Source organism: Xenopus laevis, chromosome 3L (genome assembly GCF_017654675.1).
Source record: "Xenopus laevis strain J_2021 chromosome 3L, Xenopus_laevis_v10.1, whole genome shotgun sequence".
Taxonomy (NCBI): domain Eukaryota; kingdom Metazoa; phylum Chordata; class Amphibia; order Anura; family Pipidae; genus Xenopus; species Xenopus laevis.
Window position 1 is genome coordinate 6,606,995 of NC_054375.1, and position 26,272 is coordinate 6,633,266.

A 26,272-nucleotide genomic window follows, 5' to 3' on the forward strand; every position below is an offset into this window, starting at 1 on the left:
TATTTGGGAGTCATTCATATCGCCTCCAGACGCAAGAGCATTAAGAGGGGTGCATCTGTTTTTTGCACTTACAACTTACCCTACACTAGGTAAATGACCCCTAATATCCTATAGGCTCCAGTCAACACTTTTCCCCAATGTTTCCTCTGTGTTGTGTTCTCGGCTTGACCCATAAACCCAAAGAACTGCTCTGCCAGAGGTATAGCATGGCTGGGATACACAAATACAAAATGTATTTGTTATAGTTAGGCCAATAATTACAGTGTTGCCTACACTTCTCCAAGATCCATTGGAAGCATTGCCAAAAAGCAAAACTGGTGTACAGCATCTTCTATTGCTGGTAGAGAGTAAATATGGTCTAGTAACAATGGGGGAAAATGTGCTGCCACTAAAAGATAAAGCTTTCAGCTACTGCAGAGCATCTTGAGATCAGAACTGCCCATCACTTGTAGGGTAGTAGAGTTGTAGGTTAGGGCACAATAGACATTTGACCAGGTCCCTCTGAAGGTCCAAGTTTGAATACATCCCTCAGCTCTTTTTAGCACAGCCTTCAAAATATATTGCTCTAATATAGCTCTAATTTCATTGAGGATCATCAGCAATGTTGGAATTTGAGGAGCAGAACAGATAAGCCCTGGGCTTCAGAAATATGTAGATCAATGTTGTTATCTAGCAACAAGTAAACTTTTGGAATACACCATAGTCCAGCATTGGTCTTTCAGATCAGGTTAGCAATGATCTCTTGCCATAGACCATTGGTCAAATAGTAGAATTGCTCCCCAACCTTTTTTAACCCATGAGTCACATTCAAGAGTCAAGGAGCAACACAACCATCAAAATAGTTCCAGGAGGTGTAAAAAAAGGGATGTTATTGGCTACTTGGTAGCCTCTATGTGAACTTGGAGCCTACAGGAGGCTCTGTTTGGCAGTACACCTGGTTTTTATGCAACCAAAACTTGCCCTCAAGGCAAGGATTTCAAAATAAGCACCTGCTTTGAGGCTACTGAGAGCAACAACCAAAGGCTTGGCGAGTAACATGTTTCTCACGAGTCTCTGGAGAATATTGGAGTAGACCAAGCATCCAAGGGGTTGGTGAGCAACATGTTTCTCACAAGCTTCTGATTGGAGAACATTGGAGTAGACAAAGCAACACCAACCTTTTGGAGAAGTTCAACAATTCTGTTTAGTAAACCAGACATTTCTAATACAATAGGCATCATGAGAAGGTATGGGAGCAAACAGCAACAGGTTTATCACAGAAGTCTATGGAAAGAAAGCTTACCTTACATATGGTCCTATGGGATTCACGAAGAAGGTTTTCTCAGAGAACACCGGCTGCTCTGTTGAGAAACAGTGGGTTCCTTGGAGTTCTGAGAATCTGCATTTCTTAGATATGAATCTGTAATAATCTGATGACATCCAGCAAGCTGAGTGGTTTATAGCCCTAGGACAACACTACCTGCTGGAGTGTTCTGTACAATACTTTCAAACAAATGCTTCTCTTTATGTGGGTATGTTCATCTAATGTTAGCCTAGATCTTAAATTCTTCACTTATCCATCTCCACCTCTGTGTCCCTCCCTTTCAGGCAGGTAATGCTCTCAACCCGTTGCCTTTTAACTGGTAAAATAGTTTTTTTTGAAGGTGAGCCAGATCAAGTTACAGTATAAGGTGTTTCAGATTGCTTGGAAGAATTAAAGGCTTAGTGATATAAATCATCAATGTAAATCGCCTTTATCCTCATAGATGTGGAGGGAAGGAAACTCAGCAAGACATAAAATAAAGGATGAGTGAGGACGTGCCAAGCAAGCGGGCACATCAGAGAGGTCTAATGAGAGGATTGCTGATGTAACGTGATTACATGTGTCTGAGTTTGTTGCTGGTCTGGTCTCTTTCACATTAAGCAGGAATCAGCAAATACCGTTCTTGCTGTTGAAACTGGGAGATGTGTGCCAGGTGGCCCAAGCTGGCATAGATATATATATATTCTGCTCTTACCAAAAGGCCATGGGTGTCTGTGCTCATTTACCGAGTGCAGATATCTTTGGTTGGCCTCCAAGGGGGAAGGGAGCAGATGGGAAGAGGCATATAGGTGTCCTCCTGCCCCCCTGGAGAAAGTGCTTGTTAGATGAGTACTAAGAAGGTGCCCCTTATCATTCAGCATTTAAGCCCTTGAAGCCCATACTTTCTCAGATAGTTCCATTGATACCAGCTAGCCCTCAAAATGAGTAAAATGAAAGGAATTCTATATCTCTTAATGGTTCTTCACCAGCCAAACATTGGGCGCTGTGCAATTTCCCAGTCAATGTTCAGCAAATCAGTTTAAGAGGTGCCAGAATAGACTACACAGAATAGACAACATGCCACAATTCATCAGCTAGAGTAGATAGTATCCAACAAGAAAGGTACTAGGGATGCACCGAATCCAGGATTCGGTTTGGGATTCGGCCAGGATTCAGCCTTTTTCAGCAGGATTTGGATTCAGCAGAATCATTCTGCCAGGCCAAACCGAATCTAAATCTTAATTTGCATATGCAAATTAAGGGTGGGAAACAGTAGCTTGTATTTGATCCCAACTAAGATATAACTCCAACCTTATTGGAGGCAAGTGTGGAGATCCAAATTACGGAAAGATCCCTTATCCACAAAGCCCCAGGTCCCAAGCATTCTATATAACATGTCCCATACCTGTCGATCCCAACTAAGAAATAACTGACCCATATTGGAGGCAAAACAATCCGATTGGGTTTATTTTATAATGAAGATACTTTTTAGAAGCCTTGAAGTGTGGAGATCCAAATTACGAAAAGATCCCTTATCCACAAAGGCCCAGGTCCCAATAATTCTGGATAACAGGTCCCATACCTGTATTCCATCTCTTCTATTAAACTCATTTAGTGGACATCGTTGCACATACAGACCCCTGAGCTGCCTCCATGCTCCGTGCTTACCTAACGGCTCAGGAATGCATTATCTCCGGGGATCTACCACAAGGGCCTTCAGGATCAATCACTTCGCCTTCCAATTGCACACATCTTTCAAGCACTCCTCTGCTCAGAGTCTCTTGTACCATAATCAATCTTATAATACAGACGAGTTTTTATCAGTTGTCTAATTTTATGCTGACATCCTATTTATTATGGTTCCCCTATAGCATCAGGGTTCAGCTCCTTCCATGTTTTCTTTTTTTTCTAAAGAGCGGTTGTTTTCTCTTGCCGCAAAATCCAAAATGGCTGAACCTTTCTAGCTTTGATACCTGGCAATGATGCCCAATGCCAATGTTAATAATAATAATAATAATAAAAATATAGAAATAAGCTCATTGCTGCATTTCAGAGCTTTCTGGATAATTGATTCTGTATAATAGATCTCATACCTGTAATGAAAGGATTGGACATACTCATCAAGCAGAATAGAGACACGGTTGCCACCTTTGTAGTTTCAAACTGGGCATCAACACTTTAAAATATTGACAGTGGCATCTAAGTGGTGCAATAGCCTCACCCAGGTCATAACTCCACCAACATCATTGTGCCCACCTCTGATGTCATCATGCCTGTTCCTACATCACTGCCCCACCCCCAATGCTCTCTGCCCTGCCCCCCCCCCCCGGATTGGGTTTAGCCATCAACAAAGATGGCAACCCTAGAAGAAGTGCCGGGGGCAGCAAGGGATATAAATCCAGGCTTGGACACATCAACCCTTTTTCATTTTCTAATTACGGTCCTCATTTAATTTCTAAGTTGACCTCATGCTTCAACATTTCTGCTATTGAATGACTGGAGTTTGAGATAAGAAGCCACAGACTCTGTATTGAGCCTGAGTATGGGGCCTCTGTGGACTTGAAATGCCAGGGCCTATTTTGAACCCCAATCTTTGGGCCCATCAACTTCTATTTACAAGCCCAGGGCCAATTTAATAAACAGAAATAAGGAGCCAAGGAGGAGGGTCAGCCACAGACTTTTATTGACTATTTATTGAGCTTGATTGTGGGGGATGTTTGGGCCTCTGTGGGCTTGAAATGCCAGGGCCTATTTTGAATGCAAATCCAGACCAAGGGGCCCAGCAACTTCTACTGACACCCCCAGGGCCAATTTAAAGGACTATACCCCCCAAAATGAATACTTGAGCAACAGATAATATGATATAATGATGATGATGATATAAACTAAGTGGCATATTAAAGAATCTTACCAAACTGGTATATATAAGTAAGTTAATATTGCCCTTTTACATCTCGTGCCTTGAGCCACCATTTTGTGATGGTCTGTGTGCTGCCTCAGAAATCACCTGACCAGAAATACTGCAGCTCTAACTGTAACAGGAAGAAGTGTGGAAGCAAAAGACAGAACTCTGTCTGTTAATTGGCTCATGTTTTCTATTTATGATTATCCAATGGCACATACTACAAAAAAGTATATTGTTATGAAAAAGGTTTATTTACATGAAGCAGGGTTTCACAAATGAGTTTTTTCATGCATTATATTTTTATAGAGACCTACATTGTTTGGAGGGTATAGTTTTCCTTTAAAGGGTTTGTTCCCCTTTGAGTTAACTTTTAGTATGATGCAGAGAGGGATATTCTGAGACAATTTGCAATTGGTTTTCTTTTTTTATCATTTGAGGATTTTGAGTCATTTATAGGGATGCACCGAATCCAGGATTCAGTTCGGGATTCGGCCTTTTTCAGCAGGATTCAGTTGATTACTCGGCCGTACCACATTTTGGCCGAATGGGGAGGGAAATCGCGTGAATTTTTGTCACAAAACAGGGAAGTAAAATTTGTTTTCCCTTCCCACCACTCATTTGCATATACAAATTAGTATTTGGATTCGGTTCGGTATTCTGTGGAATCTTTAGCGAAGGATTCGGGGCTTCGGTGCATCCCTAGTTATTTAGCTTTTTATTTAGCAACTCTCGAGTTTGCAAGTTCAGCAATTTGGTAGCTAGGGTCCAATTTACCCTAGCAACCATGTGCTGATTTGAATAAGAAACTGGAATATGAATAGAAGAGCCCTGAATAGAAAGATGAATAATAAATAGTAGCAATAACAATAAACATGCATACCTCCCAACATTTTGGAAGTAAAAAGTGGGACAAAAAATGTTTTTCCGCACGTAGCGCAGACCACACCCCTTTCTGTGGCCACACCCCCTAATTAACATGTTTGTTTTACAAAATTTGGCAGGTTATGAAAGTTAAAAAATATTTCTCCTTATCTAAACTGTGTTTTTGTGTCTCAAAATTGTTACAAAGTATCTTATTTGCACCTGTTAGCTGTTCTGGGCTCTCTGCTAAAAGCCAATTAAGTGAGAAACTTTGTTTCTTTTTCTGGCTGTTCAGTGCAGAGAAAAGAGGGACTTTCCAGTAAAAATGAGGGACTGGGGGTTGAACTGTCAAAAGAGGGACTGTCCCTCCGAAAAAGGGACAGTTGGGAAGTTACATGTAGCCTTACAGAGCATTTGTCTTTTAGTGACCCCCATTTGAAAGCTGCAGTCAGAAGGCACATATTTCAAAAAAGATAAAAAATAAATAATGAAGTCCAATTAAAAAGTTGCCCATTCTATAACACTCTAAAAGTTAACTTAAAGGTGAACCACCCATTCAATAAACAGAGATAATGAGCCAAGCATCACAGGAAGCTCAGCCGTTTTATGTTACAACTTTGGGAACCAAGAAACCCACAGAAATGACAGCAGACTACGCCTTTTAATAAGATATTTTATTGTTCATGTATAATTGCTCATGTATAATGCACTTCCCTAAACATTACACTGGCACAACAGGAAGCTAATGTTTCTTTGCCAGACCCGGAAGTGCACACACATAAACACCATCACAACATATATAACCGGGGAAGAGAGCTTCGCGGGATCCATGGCAACAGCTCTCTCTCTCTCCTCAGCACGCCTACTCGCGTGACCTCCAACCTGCTACGCGATTGGCCCGTGCCTTGCTGCGGATGTCACTTCCGCTTCCGCCATCTTGGTTGTGGATTCGGAAGCTGTGAGCGGGATGAGGTTGGTAAACGAGAGCGGACGGTGAGGGAAGGAGGCGGGTTGTAGTTCTAAAGGTTTGGGGGGCGTGCGTGGGATGAGCAGAGACAGAAGAGCTGTGGGATGTACAAGGGACTAGTGTGAGGGATAAAGAGATGCACAGCTCCTGTTTGTGTGAGGCAAGGTGCTGCCATATTGATGCTACACAAAGCATTGAGCTGCGGTGCCCCTCACTTAAAGGGGAACTACACACAAAAAATCAGATATATTCCACAATTGCTAAACTAGGGTTGCCACCTGTTAGGTTTTGACCCAAACTGTTCGGGTTTTTGTAAGGCTTCATTTTCAACCTTATGAAACCCGAACAATAATCTGGCCGATACTGTACACGAAAAGCATTTACATTTCTTTTTATTACAGATACAAAAAAAAAGCAAATCCATCAAAAATAATGTGCTTTTTTTTCTAAATGAGCATTGCTGTATTTCAGAGCTTTCTGGATAACTGATTTCCATATAAAAGATCTCAAAGGTGTAATAAAAGGATTGGACTTAATAGAGATAGCGATTGGGTGGCCACCGGTATTCTGAACTGGGCATCAACATTGCGAAAACTGGATAGAAATCCAGCCAGTTGCATCTAAGTGATGCAATAACCTTGCCCTGGTGTCATAACTCCACCAACTCCATCATTCTGCCCACTTCTGATGTCATCATGCCTGTTCCTACATCACTGCCCACCCCCAATGTTCTCTGCCCCGCCCCCTGTGTTCGGGTTTAGCCATCAGCAAAGGTGGCAACCCTAAGCTAAGCAGAGATCTCTACAGCAGTGCGACTCTCCATCATAGTTACGTTGGAAAAAGACACCAAGGTCAACCTTTTAAGACTATATCTTTTAAAGACCTGTCTAACTGGCAGTTGATCCAGAGGAAAGCAAAAAAAAAAAAAAAAACATCTGAAGCCTCTCCAAAAAAAAAAAAATTCCTTCCTGATTCCAAAATGGCAGTTGGACCAGTCCCTGGATGAACTTGTACTATGAGCTATCTCCCATATCCCTGTATTCCCTCACTTGCTAAACACCATCCAACCCCTTCTTATACCTATCTAATGTATCAGCCTGTACCCCTGATTCACTTCCCAGCTCTCCCTGTAACACCCCTTTCCCTCCTCTAATCTCATTGGCTCCCTCCTGTCTGCTGGGAGGAGCTTCTGGTGAATAAAGCATCCGACCCTTCCTTATACCTATCTAATGTATCAGCCTGTACCACTGATTCAGGGAGACAATTCCACATCTTCACAGCTCTCACTGTAACAAACCCCTTCCCAATATTTAGCTGGAACCTCTTTTCTTCTAATCGGAATGGGTGACCTTGTGGAATGATAAATAAAGCATTGGAGAGATTATTATATGATCCCCTTTATATATTCATACATAGTTATATCACCCCTTAAGCTCCTCTTCTCCAGCGCGAACATCGCCAGCTTGGCCAGTCTTTCCTCATAGGTAAGATTTTCCCTTTACCAGCTTAGTTGCCCTTCTCTGTCCCCTCTCTAATACAATAATGTCCTGTTTGAGTGATAGAGACCAAAACTGTACGGCATATTCTAGATGGGGCCTTACCAGTGCTCTATACAGTGGAAGAATGACCCCCTCCTCCCTTGACTCTCTGCCCCATTTAATACAAGTCAAGACCTTATTTGCCCTTGATGCTGCTGACTGGCATTGCTTGCTACAGCCAAGTTTATCATCTACAAGAACTCCAAGCTCCGTCTCCCTTATGGATTTGCCTAGTGCAGTCCCATTAAGGGTATAAGTGGATATTTTTACATCCCAGGTGCATGACTTTACATTTATCAACATTGAATCTCATCTGCCACTTAGCTGCCCAGATTGCCAGTTTGTCAAGATCGTGTTGCAAGTGCCACATCCTGGATGGAATTAATTGGGCTGGATAGTTTTGTGTCATCTGCAAACATTAATACAAATACCCTTTCCTTCTGTGACCTTAGCATCAAGGCATCACCAAAATGACCCATCACCAAGGCCTGTTTTCAACTGTGACCCGCTGCTGCCGCCATTTGCCTTGTAACTACCTGAGGGCGAAACATTTCTGACTCCACAGACCCATGGATTTCATTGGCGGATCACAGCCACATGCAAGAACTTCCAGAAAATGACACTGTCCATATAGGTGAGCATTCTGCTCTTCATCGTGAAATAATAGCCACGGAAAATATTTGCTGTTAACTTTGGCTTTTTTTTGAAATTTACCCCTAGTCCTGTTCTGCCAGAGATCGCCGTGACGGCATCAGATGCATTACAGGTACCGCTATACTCACTGCTTTCTTTCTCCTGACAACTTCCTTGACTACTCGGTGATCAGATGTTTGTGGGGAAACTGACCAGCAGGTGGCGATGTTGTAACAAAATTCATTTATATTAACAGTACATGTATCCCTTAATATCTTGGAATTAAAACAAAATAAATTATAGAATAGCCCCCTGATCAATTTTATATTCACTTATTTTTAAGGTTTACTTATCCTTTAAATACATGAAGTTGTATGTAATCGTCACTTGTGCACCGTTATATATATATATAAAATATAATGTGTGTTTAATGCAAGGCCTGTTTTCTCTGGTACTCACAGAATGAATGAGCTGAACCTCAGCACTGTGGGGATGGACCAGCTGACCTCTTCCTCCGTTACCAATTCTCTCCCGGTCTCAGGGAGTCATCTTGGGCTTTCTGGCTCCCCTCCACACAATAATCTTCCAGCACCAGGTAAGGAAGAGGAAAGGGGAAGTTAAATTTATCCTGGTGGTTTTTTTTCCCCCCATTTTAAATGTAATGCTTCTCACAAACATTTCTCCGGTGTCAGTTTGGGGGACACAGGGACAGTGGGGTATAGCTGCTACCAGTAGGAGGACACAACAATATGAAAATTAAACTAGCTGGCTATATCCCTCCAGCAGGCGGAGCCAAGTCAGTTTTTTGTTGTGTCCTCAACAGGAGGACATTTTCTTTTTTCTACTGAAGCTTTTTACGATTACATACAGTCAGCTAACAGTCAAATTGAAGAGGTTTACATCTCCTACACTGAGTAGGGGTATGGAATATTCCTCTTCATACGTGGGATTGTCTCCAGGGTTATTAGTGTTTGTGTTTCAACACCAACCACCCAGTCACTGCTTAACTCTCCATTCCCTTCACAGGGAGAGATTAGACTGCTCGGACGACTAGGAGGGACAAGTGAATCCACACTGTGACTATACTTCTCTACATCCGGAATGAGCAATTCTAACAGCTCTTCCCCCCCCTTCCCATCACCGGGGTTAATGAAGCAGTGTGCAACATAAGATGGCGCCTGAGTTAACACAGGGCAAGGGCCTGATAGTTCCCTTCCTTACATTCTCCCGCGCAGATGTGCGAACACCGCACCACAGGCGTCTCCCCGGGACATTCTCTCGATATGGAGAGGGTTGCGGGGAGGTTCCACTAAGTCCCTTTCTGAATTTTTCAAACTTGGCGCGATAATTGGGAGCGGCGGCTGCCCGAGGCGCGCCACCGGAAACACGCTTACACACTTCCATCTCTGCCTAATTCCCTGGCGAGGCAACAGATATTCACGTCATATGGGAAATATACATTGGGGGACAAGGGACTGACAAAGCTCCGGCTTATAAGGGCTCTAACGTTCCGCCATCCACATTGGCTATAACCTCTGCCATTCACTGCAGGTTGGACGCAGCTCAGTCTTTTGACAAAATCTCAGGGAGCAGTCTGATTCTCTCTTACACAACCGGTAAGGTTTTTCCTTTTACCATGTCTGAGGGACTTAGCGATGCCTTCTTCTCCAGAGGGGCCACTTCAGCCACCATTAAATATTTGGCGTGTGCAAAATGTTGTAAGAATTTACTCACTGCGCACAGGATCCGGAACTTCCAGGTCCTGCTCATCCACTAGGATCTCAGGATCCTCAATGCTCCTGTAGGTTCCTCCCCCACAGCCTCACAAGATGTTCCACAATGGGCATCTCAATTGGCTACATGCATACCAAAACTTGCCCAATCCTTAGACAAACTCTTGTCCCGATTAGACAATCCTAAGCCCAAGGTACACAAACGGAGGGCACCCTCTTCCTCCTCAGAGGAGGATAGTGAGAGTGACACCCGTGACTATTCACTCCCTCCTCCAGACCCTATACTCTCAGAGGGCGAATTATCTACAAGTGACCAGGATGAGGGTGATCCTCACTCACATTCTTCAGAGGCAGTTGACTCTCTAATTCTAGCGGTACTAGATTCTCTAAACCTTCAGAAACCTACTACATCAGCAGAATCGACTAACCCACTCTTCAAGAGACATAGTAAAACTATTTCCATCTCAGTGGATTAAACCAGAAAGGCGCTTCCAAGCTAACCGCAGATTTCTAAAGCTCTACCCCTTTCGGCAGAATCTGCTGAAAAGTGGTCTGTACCACCCTCAGCAGACTCTCCAAAAACACAGCATTACCTGTCCCGGATGCTTCATCCTTTAAGGATGCTACAGATAAGAAACTAGAAGGACTTCTACGATCCATTTTCTCAGCCACAGGCACATCATTGCGACCAACATTGGCCACGGCCGGGGTTAGCAGAGCCATGCAATCCTGGTCAGATTCTCTTCTTGAGGCTATCCAATCAGGGACACTACACCAGGAGTTGGCACGGTGAGCCTCACAAATCAAGGAAGCATCTGACTATATTGGAGAAGCTTCCCTGGATTCTGTACAAGTGATTAGTCGCACATCCACACTAGCGGTAGCCGCTCAACGGTCTCTCTGGCTAAAGCTATGGTCAGCAGACTCTTCCTCAAAGATGTAACTAACGTCCATCCCCTTCAAGGGTAAATTACTGTTCGGTCCCGATCTGGACAAAATAATCAGTCAAGCTACGGGTGGCAAAAGCACTCTGCTGCCACAACCAAAAGCAAGATCTTCCTTTAGCTGGCTAGGAGAAAGAGGAAAATTCTTTCATAGCTCACAAAGCAAGAGCTCCAGATCATCCCCACCACGCAATCAGGCTTCGGGAAGAAGCCGTTGGGAGGGAAAAGCCAGAACCTCTTGGCAGGGCAGGAAGACCTTCACCAAGAATACAGAAAAGACCACTTCAACATCTAGAGAAGCCCCTTTTCACGCCTCTGCCAAACCCAAATGCCATAGGGAGAAGGCTGCAGCATTACAGCAAGGCCTGGCTCTCTCTCACCCGGGATACTTGGGTTCACGAGATCGTAACTCTGGGATATCACTTAGAGTTCTCCATTCCCCCACCTCGTCGCTTCCTTATGTCCAGACTACCTCAGGAATCTGTCAAATGCAAGGCATTCCAGGATGCCATTCAAAAGTTGCTCCAGGAAGAAGTAATCATTCCTGTTCCATCCTAGGAATGGTTCCAGTGGTACTATTCAAACCTTTTCATAGTACCCCAAAAAAAAGGACTTTAACTTTCGTCCAGTTCTTGAACTCAAGGAGCTAAACAAATTCATCCGTACGCACAGTTTCAAGATGGAGTCACTGCACTCTGTCATCGCAGCAAAGATACCAGGCAAATTTCTGGTATCTCTTGACATAAAAGATGCGTACCTGCACATACCCATTTTCCCTCCCCATCATTTTACACTTTGCCTTTCAAAACCTTCACTTCCAATTCACTCCCGTTTGACATCAGCACCTCGGGTGTTTACAAAGGTCAAGGCAGCAGCGATGGAAGTAATACGCAACAAGGGCATCTCGATTACCCCTTACCCGGACGACTTGTTAATCAAGGCTCCATCAGCCCCAGAAACACAGCAGGCACTCTGCCTCACCATGACGACACTTCAAGAACTGGGATGGTGTCTCAACCTGAGCAAGTTGTCCCTCATACCCAGTCAGTCGACGTTTTTTCTGGGAATGCAGTTCAACACGGCAACGCAGAGAATATCTCTCCCACACGAGAAGATAATTCATCTCCAGTCACTAGTCAGGTCACTGGTCTCACACAGCCAGGTTCTGTATGAAGGTGCTGGGTGTTATGGTTTCGACGATAGAGGCAGTGACTCTAGCCCAGTTCCATCTCAGAGATCTACAGTGGAACATATTATCGACATGGAAAAAGAAGTCACTTTTCCAGATATTACACATTTCCAGGGGGACCAGGTCATCCCTCCTTTGGTGGTTAAAAGAAAGCAATCTAGTGACCGGCAGTCCGCTCGGAAACCCACAATGGCGCATCCTAAGTACAGACGCAAGTCTATATTAGGTTGGGGAGCAGTACTAGAGGGAAAAACAGCACAGGGTCTATGGACACCAGAGGAGACCAAACTATCGATCAACAACCTCGAAATATGGGCAATTCGTCCCGGCTTCAAACATTGGCAGAGGGAACTGTCAGGTCAGGCTGTCAAGATACAATCCGACAACTCCACGGCAGTTGCCAACATAAATCATTAAGGGGGGACAAGAAGCAGGGGGGCACTAAAGAAAGTCACTCATATTTCAGTGGGCAGAAACAAATCAAACACTGCTGTCTACCATATACATTCCAGGAATCCAGAACTAGGAAGCAGACTTCTTAAGCAGACAGTCTCTGGACCCAGGGAAATGGTCCCTAAAGAAGGAGATTTTCAACGAGATAACAGCGAGATGGGGAGTTCTGGAGGTGGACCTGATGGCCATCCGTCAAAACCGAAAGGTAGCAGACTTTTGCCAGATACCGGGACCCTCTAGCCTTGGCGCAGATACGCTAACATCAAAGTGGGAATTTCGGCTAGCCTACACCTTCCTCTCAATCCAAGGACAATCAGAAAGCTCCAGGGAGAACAGACTACTCTAATTCTCATAGCTCCCAGATGGCCAAGATGAACATGGTTCTCGGATCTAGCCAGTGTTTTGGACTTTTTGGAGTCTACCTCTACTGCCAGATCTTCTGACACAAGGACCCATTCATCATCCCAACCCAAAAAACCTCAACTTGACAGCGTGGCTCTTGAGACCCACATCCTAAATAGAAAGGGGTTCTCCGACAAGGTAGTAACCACAATGCGAGCAGCCCGCAAACCTGTTTCTGCAAAAACCTATCACAGAGTTTGGAACACATACCAGGGGTGGTGTACTCAACATAACAGGGAGTTTGATGAATTGTCCATTCCCAACATCCTGGACTTCTTACAAGAGGGAATATCTCTAGGTTCAAGTCACAGCTTTCAGCCTTATCTATTTTATTCCAGGAACGCTTAGCTCTACTTCCTGTTGTCAAGACCTTCCTACAAGGGGTGGCTCACTTGGCACCACCAATACAAATACCGACTCCCTCTTGGGACCTTACTGTAGTTCTGCGAGCTCTTCAAGGTCCTCCATTCGAACCAATGGCATCGATCTTCTTACATAGGCTCACATGGAAGACAATATTCCTTCTGCCAATTGCTATGGCTAGGAGAGTCTCAGAATTAAGTGCCCTCTCATGTAAACCTCCCTACCTAATATTCCATCAGGACAAGGCAGTACTTCGTACAATACCTTCTTTTTTACCCACGGTGGTGTCAACCTTTCACCTCAATCAAGAAATCACCGTTCCGACCTTTTGTCCATCTCCTGCCAATCCTAAGGAAGCAGCGCTACACACTTTGGACCCTGTACGGGCTCTCAAGTTCTATTTGCACAGAGTTCGAGACATATGAAAAACAGATGCCCTGTTTGTTGTCACAGGGGGTCTTCTGCAAGGAACACCGGCCTCAAAGGCTACCATTTCCTGCTATATCAAACAGACTAACTCCCCCACAACGAATCAAGGCACATTCCACCAGGGGGATGAGAACTTCCCAAGCCTCGGCTGAGCAACTATGCAAAGCAGATACGTGGACATCTATCCACTCTTTTTGCAAAATGTTATCATTTTGATACCTTTGCGAATTCTGACACGCGATTAGGCAGGAATGTTCCTCAAGCCGCAGTGGTCTCTTCCACATAGGCCTATGCAAGGGAACAGCTTTGGTACGTCCCCCCCCCAAGCTGACACTGGAGAAAAGGAGATTTTGTGTACTTACCCTTAAATCTCTTTCTCTTCAGTCCTTGGGGGACACATGGCTTCCCTCCCTGGTTAGGGGGCATTCTGTCAATCAGACATGGTCTGGTTAGGTTTAATGTTATTATGCATTTTAGCTTGTTATATTCATGTTTCCTGAGTTTTTTGTTAAAAAACTGACTTGGCTCCGCCTGCTGGAGGGGTATAGCCAGCGGAGAGGGGGCTAGTTGTATTTTCATATTTCATATTGTTGTGTCCTCCTCCTACTGGTAGCAGCTATACCCCCCTGTGTCCCCCAAGCGAATGAAGAGAAAGAGATTTAACGGTGAGTACACAAAATCTCCTTTTTGTTTTCAAATGTCTTTGTTCTTCTGTTTCAGGTTTACCAGTGGCAATCCCGAACCTGGGTCCATCTTTAAGCTCTCTCCCTTCTGCCCTCTCAGTGATGCTTCCCATGGGTATAGGAGACCGCGGTGTGATGTGTGGTCTCCCAGAGAGGAACTACCCCCTTCCTCCTCCGCCTTATCCTCACCTGGAGAGCAGCTACTTCAGGCATATATTGCCAGGTAAAGTGGGCTTCCTTTCTTAAAGGAGGAGGAAAGCTAAAAAAGCAGTTCATTGCCAATAGATTAGCCACACTAGTGCAAGCTATAACACAATATTTATTCTGAAGAATGCTTTACCTGAGTAATCCGCTCTAGAAGCTCTCTCTGTTTGTTTAGGATAGCAGCTGCCATATTAGCTTGGTGTGATATCACTTCCTGCCTGAGTCTCTCCCTGCTCACTATTAGCTCTGGGCTTAGATTACAGCAGGGATGGGAGGGGAGAGGGAGGAGCAAACTGAGCATGCTCAAGCCCTAGCCCTGGAGGTTTAAGCTGAAAACAGGAAGTCTGATACAGAAGCCCATGAGTACACAATAGAAGGACTCAGAGCAGCATTACTTTGAGGGTTTACTGGTGTATTTATATAGACCTTTCTGATAAAGCTTACTTAATTTTAGCCTTTCCTTCTCCTTTAATGAAAGCTACAGTATTTAGTGGGATTTCAGTAACCAGCCTTTAGGGCTAGGCCACCGTAGACAAGTTGTGGTTCACCTTTAGATTAACTTTTAGTATAACATAGAATGGCTAATTCTAAGCAACTTTTCAGTTGGACTTTGTTTTATATTTTTTGTTATTTTTTTCTTCTGACCATTTCCAGCTTTCAAATGGGGGTCACTGACCCCAACTAAAAAACAAACGCTCCGCAAGGCTACGTATTTGTTGTTTTTGCTATTTTTTTATTACAACATTTTTCTATTTAGGCCCTCTTTTATTCATATTTCAGTCTCTCGTTCAATTCAGTGCATGGTTGCTAGAGTCATTTTGACCCTAGCAACCAGATTCCTTAAATTGCAAACCGGAGAGCTACTGAATAAAAAGCTAAATAACTTTCAGTGATAAAAAAAAAAAATTAAAACAAATTGCAAATTGTCTCGAATATCACTCTCTACATCATACTAACAGTTATCTCAAAGGTGAACAACCCCTTTAAATAAACCCAATTGGCTGGTTTTGCCTCCAATTGGCAGTTTTGATCAATATGGCAAACGTAGAGTCCATTATTATAAGGTGTGTAGGAGTTATTGAGAATCATATGGAGAATCTCATGTCCTGTTGTGTTTACCTGGCAGGAATCCTCTCGTATCTAGCTGACCGACCCCCGCCGCAGTACATACACCCCGGCTCACTAAACGTCGACGGCCTTTCGGTTTCCATCGCTCCTCAGCCTCTGGACCCTTATCAGCCTGGGGGATCTGTGGGCTTAGAGACTGGAATTGGATCGTTAGACTCTCGCTCGGTTGCTGGGCACACAACACAGAGCCTGCACCCCAGTGATAGTCACGAGCTGGACGCTGCGATTACTATGGGTAGTGTCTCCAGAGTTAACAGTCCCATCTCATCGGACGGCATTACAGAAGAGCTAAGCATGGAAGGAGTCGCAGCAGAGCACGGGCAGATCTCTAACGTCTCTCGCTCTCATGAGCCCCTCACTGTGGATGGGAGTCTACCCCCTGATGCTGTTGTGTTACCGCTTCACAGTGGATCCTTAGAACTTATGGAGTCGGAGCATCACCTGGCAACTCGTTCGGAAAGTGATACGATCCATACTGTGGCCATGAACAGTAACCCCCAGCTTTTAACTTCAGTGTCATTGCACGGGGGCAGCATCAGCCTTGAGCCAGTCACAGTCTCTTCCATAACCCCAGAAGTCTCCATTGATACCGGCAACTTGACTTTCGTCCCTTCCACCCTACACATCGACTCCAATTCTAACAAAGAAAATATGGACACTCTGTTTACAATTTGTGAGTATGGGATCAAAGTCTGCTGCTTTAAAGGGATACGGTCATGGGAAATAAAATGTTGTTGTTTTTTTTCAAATAAGGCTGCTCCAGCAGACTTCTTTTCCAAAGAGAAAACTGATTTTTTTTTAATTTAATTTTGAAATCTGACATGGGGCTAGACATATTGTCAGTTTCCTAGCTGCCCCCAGTCATGTGACTTGTGCTCTGATAAACTTCAGTCACTCTTTACTGCTGTACTGCAAGTTGGAGTTATATCACCCCTCCCTTTCCCTCCAGCAGCCTAACAACAGAACAATGGGAAGGTAACCAGATAGCAGTTCCCTAAGGGCAGAGACACACGCTGCTATTTAGGGAGATTAGTCGCCCAGCGACTTCTTCCTCGGGCGATTAATCTGCCCGAACTGCCTTCCCGCCGGCTACAATGTAAATCACCAGCAGGGCGGCACTCGGAAAGCTTCGTTTTCCGAAGTTGCCTCACAAGGAAACTTCGGAAAGCTGAAGCGATCCGAGTGCCATCACGCCGGCAATTTACATTGTAGCCGACAGGAAGGCAGTTCGGGGAGATTAGTCACCCGAAGAAGAAGCAATTTGTCGCTGGGCGACTAATCTCCCGTAATAGCAACGTGTGTCTCTGCCCTAACACAAGATAACAGCTGCATGGTAGATCTAAGTCAATAGTAAAATCCAGGTCCCACTGAGACACATTCAGTTACATTGAGGAGGAGAAACAACAGCCTGCCAGAAAGCAGTTCCATCCTAAAGTGCTGGCTCTTTCTGAAAGCACATGACCAGGCAAATTGACCTGAGATGCACCTACACACCATTATTATAATTAAATACACTTGCTGGTTCAGGAATAAAATGTTATATTTTAGAGAGAATTATTTGCAGTGTAAACAGTGTAATTTAGAAATAAAAACTACATTATTAAAATCATGATTATATTTTAATAATATTTTATGGGGAAATGTGAAGTTTTTTTCTTGCTATTTTGCATTGAAATGTAACCTTTATATTTTATTGTCATTTATTTGCATCATGGTGTGTGAAAGGTTCACTATGCTGGCAAATATTGTTTTTTTTTTTGTTTGTTTTTTTTGTTTTTTTGAAATAACCGTTTATTGAGAGTTTTATACACAAAAAGAAAACATAAAAAGGGTGGTAAAACAGAGGGGGGGGGGGGGAGTATGACATGGAAGGAAAGGAAAATACAGTGCTGTAGATACAAGCCACATCGGAATCTCCATTACAATAATAAATGACAACATAGGCAAATATTGTTTTTTTAATTGTGTATGATGCATAATCCTTTCAAGAAAAATATTAACGGCACTGGTTTAAATCAAATATGGAGCTATTGGGCACTACAGTTCATACTGCTGAATTGTGCTTAGTACAGGGGAATACCTATGCTGCCATAGTTTTATGGGATCTCTCTGTACAGACTATGAGCAAACTTAGGGGGCTGTTCCTGCTGAATTGTGCTTAGTACAGGGAATACCTATGCTGCCATAGTTTTATGGGATCTCTCTGTACAGACTATGAGCAAACTTAGGGGGCTGTTCCTGCTGAATTGTGCTTAGTACAGGGAATACCTATGCTGCCATAGTTTTATGGGATCTCTCTGTACAGACTATGAGCAAACTTAGGGGGCTGTTCCTGCTGAATTGTGCTTAGTACAGGGAATACCTATGCTGCCATAGTTTTATGGGATCTCTCTGTACAGACTATGAGCAAACTTAGGGGGCTGTTCCTGCTGAATTGTGCTTAGTACAGGGAATACCTATGCTGCCATAGTTTTATGGGATCTCTCTGTACAGACTATGAGCAAACTTAGGGGACTGTTCCTGCTGAATTGTGCTTAGTACAGGGAATACCTATGCTGCCATAGTTTAATGGGATCTCTCTGTACAGACTATGAGCAAACTTAGGGGCTGTTCCTGCTGAATTGTGCTTAGTACAGGGAATACCTATGCTGGCTTAGTTTTATGGGATCTCTCTGTACAGACTATGAGCAAACTTAGGGGACTGTTCCTGCTGAATTGTGCTTAGTACAGGGGAATACCTATGCTGCCATAGTTTTATGGGATCTCTCTGTACAGACTATAGGAAAACTTAGGGGAATGTTCCTGCTGAATTGTGCTTAGTACAGGGAATACCTATGCTGCCATAGTTTTATGGGATCTCTCTGTACAAACTATGAGCAAACTTAGGGACTGTTCCTGCTGAATTGTGCTTAGTACCAATAGCAGTGTAGCTTTGCTGGATTTAGATGCTGCATTGATGAGCAAAGAAAGTCTCATGCCTTTACCGTTATACTCTGTCTCAGAATGTAACAAACTGCAATTGTCATTCATTCTTGGTTTTTGAGTGCTTTTTGTTCAGCCGCTCTCCAGCTGCTATCTGGTTGCTGGGCCCAGTGCACCTTAGCAACCAGGCCAGATGTCCTAAGAGCTGATCTCCATGTTATTAAATCAAGTTTTAATTTTTCTATCTTTGAAGAAATTATTTTTCTCTGTTTTCTTGACAGGGTGTACATTATGTGACAGGGCTTACCCTTCTGATTGTCCTGAACACGGGCCGGTCACATTTATACCAGATAATCCTATCGAGAGCCGAGCAAGATTGTCCCTCCCTAAGGAGCTGATGCTGAGGCAGTCTGTAACGGGAGCCGAAATGGGTAAGTGACTGATGCTTTGTTCTCATGCTGTATATTTTGTCTCCGTGTATCTATACGTGTGCCCATTATAGTGTAATGTTCCCTACGTAGCCTCTTCTTCTTCTCTTTCCATTATCCATGAATCCATTGTACTGGAACACTCTTCTTGTTATATAGGAGTATGGGCACAGGAAAGCATCCCAGTCAGGACCTGCTTTGGGCCCTTAATAGGACAGGAGAGTCAGTCTCTGGAGGTTGCTGATTGGACAGACAAATCTGCCACCCACATCTGGAAGGTGAGAATCTGCATGTGTATTCCCCTTTAATTCAGTAGTAAGAGCCCCCTTATATCTACTCATAGTCTGTACAGAGAGATCCCATAAAACTATGGCAGCATAGATATTCCCCTGTACTAAGCACAATTCAGCAGGAACAGCCCCCTAAGTTTGCTCATAGTCTGTACAGAGAGATCCCATAAAACTATGGCAGCATAGGTATCCCCTGTACTAAGCACAATTCAGCAGGAACAGTCCCCTACGTTTGCTCATAGTCTGTACAGAGAGATCTCATAAAACTATGGCAGCATAGGTATTCCTCTGTACTAAGCACAATTCAGCAGGAACAGCCCCTAAGTTTGCTCATAGTCTGTACAGAGAGATCCCATAAACAATGACAGCATAGGTATTCCCTGTACTAAGCACAATTCAGCAGGAACAGTCCCTAAGTTTGCTCATAGTCTGTACAGAGAGATCCCATAAAACTATAGCAGCATAGGTATTCCCCTGTACTAAGCACAATTCAGCAGGAACAGTCCTCTAAGTTTGCTCATAGTCCGTACAGAGAGATCCAATAGAATTATGGCAGGATAATGATTGACATTCTATTTCTCAGATGTATCACAACGGAGTCATTGAGTTCTGCATCATCACAACTGACGAGACTGAATGTAACTGGATGATGTTCGTGCGCAAGGCCAGGTATTAAGTGCCAGGGCTTTGAGGATAATCTACAGGCGACACAATGAGAATTCGTGTTTTCAAATGTGGCTGAATGTTTATTTTCCTTCCCTATCACCAAGGGGGTCTTTCCTTCTTCCCCTTTTTAAAGTGAGAGGCTTCTAAAACATAACTGTGAAAAAACACTACAAAAAATGACATTGATTGACACGGGTATCTACTAAGTTGCTGGTAGTCAGGTGATTCATGTCGCCATGGTCCTGGTCCACTTAGAGACCACGATTGAGAAAAAAATTATTGAATGGAGGGTTACACTGAATCATATTATGACGAAGCCACTGAAAACACAGAAAAGTAGGAAATCTTGGGGTTAGTTCCTAAAGGGGTGGTTCACCTTCATAGTAAGTTATAGTATTTGAATTATTTGCCTTTTTCTTTTGACTCTTTCCAGCTTCCAAATGGGGGTCACTGACCCCATCTAAAAACAAATGCTCTGTAAGGCTACTTTTTATTACTCATCTTTCTATTGAGTTCCTCTCCTATTCATATTCCAGTCTCTTATTCAAATCAATGCATGGTTGCTAGGGAAACTTAGACCCTATCAACAAGATGGCTGAAAATTACAAACTGGAGAGCTGCTGAATAAAAAGCGAAATAACTCAAAAACCACAAATAATAAAAAATGAAAACCAATTGCAAATTGTCTCAGAATGTTCCTCTCTACATCATACTAACAGTTCATTTAAAGGTGAAGTAACCCTTTAACACTTTTTAGCGTCCATTATCCTGGCTGGAGGGACTTAATCCAACGTGGGAAGCAAATCCAAGTTAGAAATTTGGCTTATTTTGGGCCCACTCACTGGCAGATGTTTTCCTCAGCTTTGCTCGTGTGTTCAGATTCAGATTCTTATAACAGTTGTTTCCTTCATGTCTGATACTATAACCTACTGTGTGTCTCTTGTACCAGGAATCCTGAGGAACAGAATCTCGTGGCTTATCCTCACGATGGGAAGATCTACTTCTGCACCTCCCATGATGTCTCTCCGGAACAGGAGCTCCTCTTTTATTACAGTCGGGACTACGCCAGGCAGATGGGTAAGCGCAGCTTAAAGGGATACTGTCATGGGAATTTTTTTTTCAAAACGCATCAATTAATAGAGCTGCTCCAGCAGAATTCTGCACTGAAAACCATTTCTTAAAAGAACAAACTTATTTTTTTATATTGAAATTTGAAATCTGACCTTGGGCTATACACATTGTCAGTTTCCCAGCTGCCCCCAGTCACGTGACTTGTGCTCTGATAAACTTCAGTCACTCTTTACTGCTGTACTGCAAGTTGGAGTGATATCATCCCCTCTCCACCCCAGCAGCCTAACAACAGAACAATGGGAAGGTAACCAGAAAACAGCTCCCTAACACAAGATAACGGCTGCCTGGTAGATCTAAGAACAACATTCAATAGTAAAATCCAGGTCCCACTGAGACACATTCAGTTACATTGAGTAGGAGAAAAGGAAAAGTTGTGCTCACCACTAACTTTTAAAACCATTAGGCGGGGGTGCAATGAGGCTGTGACCACAAAATACATATAGACAAATACAAGATTCCTCTGCACTCAACCCATTATCAATATATTTAAGACATTGAGACATTTTGTGCATACTGCTACTGAAAAATGCCTTACCCTTTAAAGGGGACCCGTCACCCAAAAAAATTATTAAAAATCCTATTTTATCAGATTGTTCAAGCAAAATGAACTTTAATTACACTATATAAATTATTTGAATCTGGTTTCCTTCAGTCTGGGATTTCAAAATGATAGCAAGCAGGCAGGAGCCATTTTGTGGACACTGTTATTAAGACAAGTCTTGTATCATCTCAGAATCTTGTTTGTGCACCAGAATGGGGGACCTGATGTCCATCCCCATGTCCTGGTCACACAGTTATATGGTTAAGAGAACTGGGGAAATGTGGGAAGAGCAGTGACATCTAAGAAGTGCTGAATTGAAAGTGAAAGTAATTGTCTGCCCCGCCTCTATGCCACGGGCATAGAGGAGGGGCAGACAATATTTGATTGACAGCTGAGATGTTTAAATGAGCTTACAACAGCTATGAATGCTTAAATAAAAAATAGAAATTAGATTTCATGCTTAATTTGAAAAGGACTTTTATTATACAGATTTTTGTGTCTGGGTGACGGGTCCACTTTAAACAAAACAGGACAAACAATCCCTGTTTATGGACAAACAATACCTGTTTTGTTTAAAGGGTAAGGCATTTTTCAGTGCAGAGGAACCCTTGTATTTGTCTATATGTATTTTGTGGTGACAGCCTCATTGCACCCCCGCCTAATGGTTTTAAAAATTAGTGGTGAGCACAACTTTCCCTTGTTTGTTATAGTTATACAGGAGCAGTGACCAGCTCCATGTTGTAGCTCCCACCCTTCCCAACTATAGTCAGGTGATCCCACTGGTGTCTAATAAAAGGGCAGCCAAGAATGGGGGTTTTACTTTGAAAGCAGCAAGTAAGTTGCAGGTAAAACTATATATATATATATATATATATATATATATATATATATATATATATATATATATATATATATATATATATATATATATATATATATATATATATATATATATATATATATATATGTATATATATATATATATGTATATATATATATATGTATATATATATATATATATGTATATATATATATATATATGTATATATATATATATATATGTATATATATATATATATATATGTGTATATATATATATATATATATGTATATATATATATATGTATATATATATATATATATGTATATATATATATATATATATATATATGTGTATATATATATATATATATATGTGTATATATATATATATATATATATGTGTATATATATATATATATGTGTATATATATGTATATATATATATGTATATATATATATGTATATATATATATGTATATATATATGTATATAGGGATTCGGTTCAGGTATTCAACCTTTTTCAGCATGATTCGGCTGAATGGGGGTGGGGAGGGAAATCGTGTGACTTTTTGTCACAAAACAAGAAAGTAAAAAATGTTTTCCCCTTCCCACCCCTAATTTGAATATGCAAATTAGGATTTGGTTTGGTATTCGGCCGAATGTTTCGCAAATCATTTGGGGGTTTGGCCGAATCCAAAATAGTGAATTTGGTGCATCCCTAATATATATATATATTTATTGTTTTCTTCTATTAGGCCTCCCAGAACAGCCAGAGTTTTTCGTGTGCCACTGTGGGAAGGAGTGCCATTCGTATGCAGATTTCAAGAGCCACATAAATACTCACCTACCCGCCGAGTCTCTGAGCAGTGGGGCCAATGGGCTGACACTCACCAAGGAGCGCAAGTGGAAATGCTCAATGTGCTCTCACTCCTTCAGCTCCTCCTCAAAACTCAACGTTCATTTCATGGGACACATGGGCATGAAACCCCATAAATGCGAGTTCTGCAACAAGGCGTTCAGCGACCCCAGCAACCTTCGTACCCACCTCCGGATACACACGGGTGAGTTCTAGTTCTGCTATAAAGAGCCGATTTCCATTCAGGACCTTGTGGGAACATGTGGGTGTAGTCTGTATAAAATGTCATTCCGTAAAAGGTGCATTTGCCGTTGCGCAGGGCAGAAGAATTACCGCTGCGGCCTGTGCGACAAGTCGTTCACCCAGAAAGCTCACGTGGCCTCCCACATGGACATACACACGGGCGAGAAGACCCTGAAATGCGACTTCTGCAAGAAGATGTTCATGCGAAGGCAGGACCTGAAGCAACACTTGCTCACCCACACTCGGTATACACGCTCGGAATTCTGGGGTTTCTCAGTAGCACTTTGCTTCAGAGACAATCTCCATTGACTCTTCTGGGTTTTAAAGGGGAACTATCGCGAAAATTAACACTTTCTAATAGGGAGGCACTGAATCCAGGATTCGGTTCGGGATTCACTTGATTTTTTGTCCCAAAACAAGGAAGTACAAAATGTTTTCCCCTTCCCGCCCCTAATTTGCATATGCGGATTCGGTTCGGTATTCGGCCAAATCTTTTGCAAAAGATTCAGGGGTTCGGCCAATCCAAAATAGTGGATTCAGTGCATCCCTACTTTCTAAATACAATCCATTAAAAATTCAGCATTGTTTCCAAAATAATCAAGTTTATTGTCACTTTTCCTCTCTCAGCATCTGTTTCTCTTCATTCTGTCTTCATTCAGCAGTTGGGTGGCGGATTAATTATGTAATATATCTAATAGGGGGGGCTTCCTTTCCTAGAAGATGTATTAGAGTTCACTCAAATAACTGATTCCAGTACAAAAAAAAATATAACTAAATAACTGCCTTTTGCACAAATTCTGCATGTAGAGAGACATGACATGATTTTAAGTAGGGATGCACCGAATCCACTATTCGGCCGAACCCCTGAATCCTTCGCCAAAGATTCGGCTGAATACCGAACCAAATCCTAATTGGGAAGGGGAAAACAATTTTAACTTCCTTGTTTTGTGACAAAAAGTCACACAATTTCCCTCTCTGCCCCTAATTTGCATATGCAAATTAGGATTCCGATTCGGTTCAGACGGGCAGAAGGAATCGGCCGAATCCTGGATTCGGTGCAGCCCTAATTTTTAATTGAGTGAGCTCTAATACATCTTCTAGGCAAAAGAAGCCACCCCCTATAAGATATATTGGATCATTCACCTGACACCCAACTGCTGCATGAAGACAGAATGAGGAGAAACAGATGCTGAGAGAGGAATAGTGAAGATAAACTTGATTATTTCAGAAACGGTAATTGATTGTATTTGGAAGGTTTCTTATTTCAGCATGCTGAAGCTTATATAAAATTTTCGCGATAGTTCCCCTTTAAGGGTGATATGTAAAATCTTCTAACATCAGCAATATCTAAGCTTTAAGCTGTTACCGTAGCTGTAATATAAGTTCTGCTCTCAGACAGGTTAGTTTCCCTTTAAATCCCAGTATCTGTTTGGCTTTTCACGACAACGTTTTCTTTGTTTCCTACAGGGAACGGCAGATCAAATGCCCCAAGTGTGAAAAATGCTTCTCCCGCACAGGCCATCTTAAGAATCACCTCAATTCTCACGAAGGGAGGCGGGACTACGTGTGCGAAAAATGCTTTAAGGCTTTCCTCACCAGGTACCACCTGACCAGGCACCTGAAGATCTGCAAGGGCCCAAGCACTGCCCCCCTCACACCTGATACGGACGAGGAAGAGGATTCGGAGGATGAAGAGTTAATGAGCTCGGACAGCACAGTGTTTAACACAGACGGGCACCTGACCGCGCACACGTGACTGTGGGAGCTGCCACGTGTATTTATTTTATTTATTAGGCAAATCGGAACTACAGGAATCCTTATCCTCCATTGTGGTGTGCGACGAACATTGGCTGAGAAGAAAGGAAAGACGGAACGTTCTTTAGAAAGGAAAGACTCGTTAAAGGGGAATTATCGTGAAAACGAAAATTTAATTTAAGCTTACGGATATAGAAATAAGAATCTTTCTAAATACAATCAGTTAAAGGGGAAGTAAAGTGTAAAATAGAATAAGGCTAGAAATGCTGTATTTTGTATACTAAACATAAACATGAACTTACTGCACCACAAGCCTAATCAAACAAATGATTTCTGCTTTCAAAGTTGGCCACAGGGGGTCACCGTCTTGTAACTTTGTTATACATCTTTGCAAGACCAAGACTGTGCACATGCTCAGTGTGGCCTGGGCTGCTTAGGGATCGTCATAAATGATGAAAACAGCACAAGTCAAATAATATCTGCCAGAAGCCGATACAGCAAGACTGATTAATAATCAGAATATACAGACTGCACTGGCTCCTGTGTTGTCATGTAATCTAATGTGGATTTTATAGTTTTTGTATTGTTTAATACAAACTTTCTCCAACTCTGCAGAACCAGTGGCTGCAGCAAAATAATCCTCCAAATAGAATCCCAGTTTATCTGTTTAAATCTGGCTCCATGATCTTTGTCCCTGCAGCTGGAGTTGGAAACAGTAAAGGGGATGTAAAAGCAAAAATAAAATCCAATACAAATCTCTACACAGTCGCCGACTGCTCTACAGGGAAACAAACAAAGCTGCTTGAGTTCTGCATGGCTGGGAAGTAAGGCGGGGGCTCCCCCTGCTGTACATAAGTATGATTGTTTCCCTGCAGAGCAGTTAGGGACCGTCTGACAATTCCTA

The 26,272-nt window shown here is 42.7% G+C and overlaps 1 protein-coding gene across 4 annotated transcripts; it reads left to right on the forward strand.

Annotated features, from left to right (window-relative positions):
• Positions 1–5,864: 5,864 nt before the first annotated feature.
• On the forward strand, positions 5,865–25,899 carry prdm4.L (PR domain 4 L homeolog). Of its 4 annotated transcripts, XM_041584945.1 has the most exons (13): positions 5,865–6,020; positions 8,006–8,187; positions 8,274–8,319; positions 8,648–8,781; positions 14,420–14,605; positions 15,713–16,387; positions 18,918–19,067; positions 19,224–19,342; positions 19,938–20,023; positions 20,970–21,097; positions 23,270–23,575; positions 23,690–23,858; positions 25,081–25,899. In XM_041584945.1, the coding sequence occupies exons 3-13, from the start codon at positions 8,309–8,311 to the stop codon at positions 25,367–25,369; spliced, it is 2,253 nt and encodes a 750-aa protein (XP_041440879.1). In that variant the 5' UTR covers positions 5,865–6,020; positions 8,006–8,187; positions 8,274–8,308; the 3' UTR covers positions 25,370–25,899.
• Positions 25,900–26,272: the final 373 nt, after the last annotated feature.